This window comes from Perkinsus marinus, assembly GCF_000006405.1.
Source record: "Perkinsus marinus ATCC 50983 genomic scaffold scf_1104296948840, whole genome shotgun sequence".
NCBI classification, from domain to species: Eukaryota; Perkinsozoa; order Perkinsida; family Perkinsidae; genus Perkinsus; species Perkinsus marinus.
In genome coordinates, this window is record NW_003210043.1 from 48,972 (window position 1) to 57,852 (window position 8,881).

At 50.1% G+C, this 8,881-nt stretch overlaps 3 protein-coding genes across 3 annotated transcripts in view; 2 read left to right on the top strand and 1 right to left on the bottom strand.

Moving 5' to 3' along the window:
* The window catches only part of Pmar_PMAR007771 (glucose-6-phosphate isomerase, putative), a gene marked incomplete at both ends in the record, with an annotated part of 2,272 nt that extends 257 nt beyond the window's left edge, over positions 1–2,015 (bottom strand). Inside the window, 9 exons of the mRNA XM_002778522.1 lie at positions 1–22; positions 69–251; positions 296–528; positions 576–809; positions 858–1,286; positions 1,337–1,454; positions 1,558–1,667; positions 1,719–1,871; positions 1,925–2,015. Coding sequence (XP_002778568.1) covers positions 1–22; positions 69–251; positions 296–528; positions 576–809; positions 858–1,286; positions 1,337–1,454; positions 1,558–1,667; positions 1,719–1,871; positions 1,925–2,015 — 1,573 coding nt within the window. The remainder of the gene's footprint in view (positions 23–68; positions 252–295; positions 529–575; positions 810–857; positions 1,287–1,336; positions 1,455–1,557; positions 1,668–1,718; positions 1,872–1,924) is intronic.
* An 866-nt stretch (positions 2,016–2,881) lies between these two features.
* Pmar_PMAR007772 (AP-2 complex subunit beta-1, putative) lies at positions 2,882–6,267 on the top strand (the record flags this gene model as incomplete). The annotated part of the gene is made up of 19 exons (XM_002778523.1): positions 2,882–2,902; positions 2,951–3,067; positions 3,238–3,345; positions 3,400–3,469; positions 3,573–3,645; positions 3,697–3,787; positions 3,839–3,903; positions 3,972–4,084; positions 4,157–4,225; positions 4,273–4,359; positions 4,410–4,521; positions 4,585–4,668; positions 4,890–4,968; positions 5,014–5,073; positions 5,135–5,233; positions 5,286–5,338; positions 5,675–5,795; positions 5,851–5,973; positions 6,025–6,267. 19 exons carry the CDS (start codon positions 2,882–2,884, stop codon positions 6,265–6,267), a joined length of 1,788 nt encoding a protein of 595 aa, XP_002778569.1.
* A 1,245-nt stretch (positions 6,268–7,512) lies between these two features.
* On the top strand, positions 7,513–7,823 carry Pmar_PMAR007773 (hypothetical protein; the record flags this gene model as incomplete). Its single annotated transcript, XM_002778524.1, has 1 exon — positions 7,513–7,823. A coding segment is annotated over one exon (311 nt), but the record flags the coding sequence as incomplete, so codon positions are not given.
* Positions 7,824–8,881: the final 1,058 nt, after the last annotated feature.

Genomic DNA, 8,881 nt, shown 5'->3' on the forward strand with positions numbered 1-8,881 from the left:
CTGATTTGGCCAAGACCTTACCCTGAGAAAAATCGCGATAAGAGTATACCAACTACATGGTAGCTTACCAATTCCACTCCCCACTGGTCGAAGCAGTTGGTACCCCAGATGGCTGCTTGGACCATAGTACGATGCTCATAGGCCGCAAGGAGGGCACCAGCAGAGGTAGCGTTGCATGTGCCAGGGAAGAGGAGAGACAATGAGGGACGGTTGCCGGGGAAGAACTTATGGTCCATCAACTCAGCAGGGACCTGATTACTTCAAATTCGCACATACCACACATCTTTCAACTCACCCCCTCCTTCTCGAGCTGGTCATAGCCCTTGCCGAAGGCGAGAGCATCGGGTTGGGCGAAGAAGTTAGACATGAGCTCATCGTGGTTGCTGACGGGCTCGCCGGCAAGTTTGATGGGATTCTGCGACTTGGCGAACCCAATGAACTCGCTAGGCACAATAGTGGTGCCTTGATGAAGCTCCTGGTAGAAGGAATGTTGGCCGTTAGTGCCGGGCTCACCGAAATGGACCATACCTGTTGTTAATATGATACAACGAATAATGGAGATGTGTCGTAATTACCAGTGCTGAAATCCACAGTGTGGCCGTTGAGAGTTACTCGCTTGCCGTTGCTCTCCATATCAAGCTGTTGAATGTGAGCAACAAACCTCACCAAGGCCTGGCAGTAGGGGAGAATGGCCGTGGACGAGGCACCGAGGAACGTGCGGTTCCAGACGGCAATAAGGCCCATCAGAGCTGGGATGTTCTGACTGAGATCCTTAGTATTGCGGAAATGCTCGTCCATCAAATGAGCACCTAAACACTGTAACATGGGAATCTTTCCAGATGGGACATAGGCATTACCCTGAAGGAATTGGTTAACCTGCTCGAAGCCGTACTGAAGGGCGAGAGGAAGACAGCCAACAGCAGAGCTGACAGAGTAACGGCCTCCGACCCAGTCCCAGAAGGCAAAGACGTTCTCGTCATCGATACCAAACTCCTTGGTCAACTCCAAGGCGGTTGAGCATGCGCAGACATGCTTGCTGACAACTTCAGGGGACTTGCCGAGGTTGTCGAAGAGCCACTGGCGAACAGTCTTCGCATTGAGCATGGTCTCGGCAGTGGTGAAGGTCTTGGAGATGACGACAAGGAGAGTCTCCTCAGCGTTGAGACCATCGAGGGCTCTCTCAACATCGATAGGATCGACGTTGGCTAGGAACTTAGTGGTCCTTCCCTCAGCGGCTTTCTTTGCCACAGGGTCGGTACGAAGAGCCTCAAAGACGAACTCGGGACCTGACATAGAAAATACGCGATAGAGCCAAGGTCCCAGTGGACAACACTACCGAGATAGGAACCGCCAATGCCGACAGCGACGACGTTCTTGAGGAGCTTTCCGGTCACACCACGGTGCTCGCCGGAGCGGATCTTGTCGGAGTAGTTCTTGATCTGGTCCAAAACTCTCTGAAATTGAGACGAGAATGATATAAAAAAAGAGGTTAAAATGGGCAATGAGAGGATAGAACCATATACCTCGAGATAGGCAACCGTGAACTCCCCCTATTACCCAAACATCCTCGATGACATTCTTACCATCAACCATGACCTTACTACCACGAGGAGCTCTCAAGGCGGTATGAAGGACAGCCCTCTTCTCAGTGGTGTTAATCTTAACACCTATAAAGGAAACCCCATCCACACCAGAAGAGACACCTCAACCTTCCTCACCATTGAACATATCTTCGATCTTCTGATCGAGATGAGCCTCCTCGGCCAAGTCAAACAGAGCCTTGCGGGAAGCATCGTTGAGGCGCTCTCTGGAATAGTCCAAGGTCACACCCTTTAAGTCGGAAGGGGTCACGAACATGGACTTGTTGCGCTCTGAGAAGACATGAAGAATAACTTCCACGACAAGGGTTAATCATCGCCCTCACCTTCATCAGCCATAAGCTCTTTCAAGTGGACATTTTTGATCTTATCGGCCGCGGCGGCAGCGTTAGCGAATGCCTGGGTGCTGGAAATCATCCTAGTCTAAGAAAATCGACTGAATTGATGGCACAAATCCGGACCTATTCTGTATCTCGCATCCTTGAACCCAAGATACTCGCCCACTCGCACAGTGAACGCCGCTATTAAGCTCAGCCAAGGACACTTCGGATAGTCACACGCCACAAAATTGCCCAACGCTTATCCAACCGACAAAGTAAATTCTTCGCTGTGCGCAACGTGAGCGTTCAGTAGCGCATAAGGTTATCTCATAGGAAACTCCTATCCGACAATTTGCCAGTCGAAAATACACGCAAAAGTAGGCTGCTATGGTGCCACAGCTACGCTAAACCTCTTATCCTTTCTACGACAGCGGAGATCTCGCGCGCCCAGGTAATCGATTTTCTACGCAAGGTATGTAGACACATTTCCAGCACTTTGACATCCTCAACTTGCTAGTAGTATTAAGTCGGTGAGCGCTTGATCTTTTTCTGGCCGAGTATCCAAGGACCTTCAACTGAGGCTACCACTAATGACGACGAAACCGATGGTCTGAAATATCAAATTGGAAGTTCTGCAGACACGAAGCTGAGCTTTCGGTCGACGCTGTCAGAAAAAAATTCCAAGAAGGAAGTCCCACTGGCGCTGTCTAACGTAGTAAATGAGTACTCGATAGGCAACATTTACTATCAGGAAGTTTGTGGCGCGGTTATACACACAGGAGAGAAAAAAATGTCATCGGGAGAGCTTTTCGTACGCAGTTTCGAACGTTTGAAATAAGGCTTGTGTTCAGTGTGTTAAGAAGTGGAGACGACAGTAAATGTTATTGTAGTTTTTTCTCTTTGTGAGTTGGGTTTGCGATGAGCTCGTTGAATCTAAAGAGCCTCCAACACCTTCAGAGCAAGATGTCGGCTGCAGTGCCCAAGGTGGGTAAGGGTATGGTAGAGAGGTAGAGGTAGAGGTAGCGATGGCAGGTCCTGAAAAAGAAGGAGGGTCGGTATTTCCATGCTAATAAGAGAAGTGAGATACATGAGATGAAGGAGGAGTTGCACAGTCATGATAAACATAAGCAGAAAGATGCTATCAAGCGGGTAGGTCAGTTGGGAAGGTCGCTGAGTCTCTATGCTGACCACCCGGGTTCCATCCCAGCACTAGTGCCTTCTAATTAGCTGAGCTCTCATTGAGAGGGCTCTCAATATAATACACATGGCTCGGCTTTGTCGACTAACTCCTGAACAGGCCTACACTTCTCTATTATCAGGTCATAGCGAGTATGACCTTAGGAAAGGATGTCTCCAGCCTCTTTCCGGACATGGTACAATGTATGCAGTCGAACCAGATGGAGATCAAGAAACTTGTGTATCTATATGTACCACTTCCGTATCTTACGTGATTCGACCTAAGATACCTTTTGTGTGAACAGGTTCTCAATTATGCGAAGACCCAACCCGAGCTGGCCGTGCTTGCTGTTAATACTTTTATGAAGGACGCGGGTACTGGGAGAAGTCTCTCGGTCTTTATGACTCCCGGTCAATAGTTCATACCACTCCTTCTCGAAATCGTATCAAATGGTCTTCAACGTGCGTGGCCATTCAGGTGATCCGAACCCACTTATCCGTGCCCTCGCTTTACGGACGATGGGGTGTATCCGACTTGACCAGATTTGCGAGTGAGGCGGGAGCACGGTGGAGTTTCGGGGCGCGTGACGCTCATATCGCAGGTATTTGCTGGAGCCTCTACGACGGTGCTGCCGCGACCAAGACCCGTATGTGCGGAAGACTGCTGCCATATGTGTTTCGAAAGTGTGGGAGGTAGTATGCGATGGCGAACAGAGGAAGGGATCGAACTTGAGTCGGTATCAGATAAATCCGGAAGTCGTAGAGGATCAAGGCTTCATAGAGGTCCTGAGGGACATGACAGGCGACAGGTGACGAGGGGCTCGGAATTTCAGGGCGCAGTGACGGCCATTCGATCGCCGGTTATCCGCATTGTCAGGAACCCAGTGGTCGTGGCTAATGCTGTGGCGAGCCTTTTGGAGCTATCGGAGAGCAAGGAGGACCCATCGGTTTTGGGCATGAACTCAAGGATGGTGGAGAAGCTTCTATCAGGTAGTAGGGTGGCGGGCAGTAGTAGTAGTAGTAGTAGTAGTAGTAGGACGGGATTCCTGCTGGTCTTTTCAGCTCTGAATGAGTGCACTGAATGGGGGCAGGTGATGCTTCTGGACGGCATTGCACTGTATGAACCCAATGGTAGGGAAGGGATGAGGTTGGGGTATCTTGGGGTATCTAGAGGTTAGGTTCGCAAGATGCGGAAGGGGTTATCGAACGTGTCACGGCACGACTGTCGCATGCTAACCCAGCAGTTGTTATGGCAGCGATGAGGGGTGAGTGGGCATGCGTGCATACCACACCTCTGTCACATCGTGTGCCTCAGTGATCATGTCCGACTTGGACAAGGTGACAGAGAATGCCGACTTTGTGAAACAAGTGGTGAAGAAGCTGCATCCACCCCTAGTGTCCCTCCTATCTAACCCACCGGAGATTCAGTAGGCTTCCTGTCTGTGTTGCACGGAGTGAAATCTTCGCGGTGCGATGGGGTGTATCTTTAGGTATGTTGCAATTCGTAACCTCAATTTGATAGTACAGAGATATCCCCAGGTCATGAACAGTGATGTGAAGGTCTTCTTTTGTCGGTAGTACCTCTGGGCCTTCCAGGGGGTGGGTGTTCTCGATCATAGCCACGCTATTGTGAATGGGAATCGGCATAGGACTGTGCTCGGCTGAGCTCACGTTTATGGGTATGTCCGATAGGGCCCTTGAATGTGGGGGTGAATTGATTGTGTTATTGGAAGGGATGTGTCGTAGGCGTTATGCTCTCCTTCCCTTCCCTCTGGGACGTGTTGCTCCGTGGTAGATATACGGACCCTGTGTACTTGAAGGTAGAGAAAGTGGATATGATGGTACGCCTGTGCACTCCGAAGAATGCTGAGCAGGTTGGTGCTGATCGGATAATTCGTCTTGTGTATTGGTCTCGACAGGTGCTGTCAGAATTCAAGGAGTATGCTGCTGATGTTGATATCGATTTCTCTCGGAAAGCGGTGAGTTGTGGTTCCGACTATGGTGAACCGAGGAAATATCGTGGATAGAGCTGATGATCAGGTCAGAGCGATTGGGCGAGTAGCAGTGGAAGTGGACGGCGTAGCGAGAATGGCCATGCCTGTTCTCCTCGAACTCATCGAAATGAAGGTCAACCATGTCGTAAGCAGTGGACATTGGGACGGGCGCTATCGACTTGAGTGGAGTTGTTCAGGTACAGGAGGCGGTCGTGGTTGTAGCTGATATCTTGCGGAAATATCATATAGAGTAAAAAGGGGTTATCGACTCTGTAGTTCTTCCCTGTGCGTTCATTCTAATACAGTACGCGCCATCTAGAGACCGAACGTACGTGTGCAGGGGTAACTTTTTCTACAGAATGACTGTGAAGCTAGAATTTCGAATATAAGGTCCTCTTATAAAGTTCTATTACGTGGACCCTGGCCGCAATCGATTTTCGAAAAAAAAATCATGGCATTTTTTCGCACGTGTCCGACCCCGGTATTGAACCTACGCCCTCCGTAATTGACCCCATCTACAACGATTGATCATCTGGACACAGAATAGTACCGTCGGCTGTAGGATATTGGCGGGTGGTCTCGGTAGATATGAGAAGGCGATTTCGGCACTGTGCGATAACCTAGAGTCCTTGGATCAGCCTGAGGCAAAGGCCAGTATGATATGGATATTGGGAGAATATGCTGAGCATATAGAGAATGTGGATACGGTATGTTGGCTGCATCGCTCCGCTAGGCTTGATGGTATTTCTTGGTTGGTGACAGGTCCTCAATACATTTATGGAGTTCTTCGCTGATGAGCCTGTGAGTGTGCAACTGCAGTTATTGACGGCTATTGTGAAGCTTTTCCTCAAATGCCCTGGTATCGGCGAGCCTATGGTGACACAGGTCGGTCGTGGTGACACTGTGGTGGTCCTTAATTCACGAGTCTGGTTATAGGTTCTCCAGATGTGCACAGAGTACAGCGATAACCCAGACCTGAGGGACAGAGGGTATCTTTATTGGAGGCTCCTTAGTACGGACCCAGAGCTGGCCAAGCAGATCGTGCTGTGCGACAAGCCAGAGGTGTTCTCTTGGGGAGGGGGCATGGACAAGGGCAATGGTCATGTGATAGGTTTGGTCTCCGGTGGAGTCTGCTTATATGCGACAGTATCATCGGCAGCTGCTGAAGAAGCTATGTGACGAGACTGGGCTCATGTCGAGTGTGTTTTATCTACCAGCAGAGGAGTTCATTACCAGAATGAGGGTGGGGGGAATCGAACCCGGGTGCTTGGGTTACTAGCCTGAGCAGGTTCATGATACAGACGACTACACTGGTGACGATTATCAACAGGACTTGTTGCAGGGAGATGACAGAACGTAAAAGCACTTTGGTATGCACGCATGTACATGGCGCTTTTTCGTTCAGCCAAGCACAGCCGAGAGGTATTTCAGAGGAGGATGGGTCCTCATCTGCTGACGCTTATACCAGACCAAGTCCAGGTAGGACTCTTATAAGGTCTCTCGCCTCCCGTTAGTTCACCGGTTGCTCAGGTCCGACGACGTTCGACCTGCTCGATCTGTAATGGGTTCCTCGGCCATCATCGTCACCATTGTAGTGGGAGGTCCACAGTTATTGTGTCAAGTCTCACAGGCACTCTCCCGAGTTTCAGTTTGTCAATGGCAAGGGAAGGGTTCTCTGGATGTCCTCTTGTTGGGGTGTTGATGGCTTGTTTGAGGCTGGAAGTGGAGTTACTGCCACCGAACTATCGCCTTAGAGGGCTTTAGATAGCAGCGGCTCCGCGTGAGGCATCTGCTGTTGACCACCGCGCGAGGGGACTGTTGAGCATCTTAGGTCGACTTATCGCTGGACTCCTAATAAACTGACTCATTCGAACGTTTAGAAATTCGTTCTCGACATTTTACTGTATATGGTGTGGGTGAGTATTATCACAAAGGCCTTCCTTACTCCTGCGTACGGCTCTTGTAGTCTCTTCAGCTGATGCCTCTATTTCGGTCGAATGACCATCAGCGATGTACATTCGTCTTCTCCTGGATACTTCTAAGTGCCGGCGGGGTGGAACTCGGTGCTACTGCCGCGGTGGGCCGGGCAAAATTGAGTTCGAAAATAATTCCCCCTTCGAGCGCTGTTTGGGTGAGTAGTGAGGAGAAGCTGTCGTAAGCACAGGGAGAATCCGGTCAGGTTCCACCAGACGCTCAGCTGTCGCGTACTACTGTTCGAATGATGAGCATCGCGGGGTATTGTAGAGCGTGTCACAGCGCTATACGGGGTTGTTCCGTGGCTCTCATTGACAATCCAGCAGTCGCTACTCAGCAGCGGAGCTTCTTAGGTGACCATGATTGTTTTCGAGATCGGAATTCTGGATAGAAAACAAAATGGTGTTGTGCATACCGAACCTAGAAGTCCATATGGCTGTGTTCCTTCAGTTCCCCCTCCAATACAGTGCTGCCTTGACAGTGATGATGGGAAGTATAAATACAAGCTCATCGAAGCTGCAGCCTTCGAGGATGATGGAGAAAATGGGGAGATTCCTTCGACTGACGCCTTCATACGGATTTCGGCTCATGTTGACGATATACACTTTGGCCATGATCGACTGAGACCGTTCTTCGTGATACCCGAAGGGCGGGCTCTGGGGCGCATGTACGAGAATCTTGCCGAGAGAAGAGAGTCCTTGTCGGAAGGCGCTCTCAAACCTCTGCAGCTAGTCGTGGAGCGCGATCGGTTGATGGCACTAGTAAGCCTTCAGGTGGCCTCATGAGTGTTCCTTGAATGCTTCACTTAGGATGGTAATAGACGCCTAGCTGTATTGAAGGCACTGCACTGTCGGCATCCTGAAGTGTTCGATGGTTGGCTGGATGAGTGCCATGTGCTCATTTCACCGTCTTCGGCGCGTCTCAAACGGAAAATTACAACATCCCCGATGATTGATGGTCGGACGGTCCGTTTTGAGGTAGGCAGACTTTGTGAGTAATGCTGTTTTCGCAATAGCTCTTTCGTTTCCTCTCCTAGGCACACGCGAGAGTTTCTGATGAGGTACCCTACTGGGCACGAGGTCTCTACTTCGTTAACAGCGGTCCTGCCTTCACGAGAGGCATGCTGTTGGATGATATCTCAGGCTAGCTCATGCACGCTTTATGAAGCCTTCGTTTCAATATCTTCATTTTTGAGTGACTGCGGATCAATTCAAGAGTCATTCAGCACGAGAGATCCAGGCATGATTCTGGCGATTGCAGATGTCTGATCGAAAATGGAGCATCCCTCGTAAGTCATCGTGATCCGTGGATTGGCCGTTCTCCTTGCGTCGCCAGCCAGCCATCGAGATGATGCTCGGATTCAGCAGATTGAAGGCGGGTTTTACGAATTATGAGCTTGGAGCCAACATGAGGTGAGAGAAATTCCTGTGAGAAATATCAGGCTGATACTATTAGCTGTTCATGCGAATGCGAACCGCATAATGTGATCGCGAATCTTCGCTGGAATCGCCATGTGAGAACGGCTCGATGCCAGTGAATGTGATTACTGAGCAAATTAGACAACGTCCACGCGAAATAGCTCGTCGGATGGTCAGCTTCACAGCTCAATCTGCTATTGCCCATTCCCTCCGTATGCTCACAGAGAAGCGTTATGTTCTACTGTGTATCCCTGCTCTCGGGTTTTGGATCTCCTCACCTCTCGACGCTGGCTCTGATGCGCGATTTCGGGTGGCTTGTTACAGATTGCAACTCTAAGTGCAGACGCTATATGATTCATAACTTTACATCTACAGGCTGTGAGGCACACGAGTCGTTGATG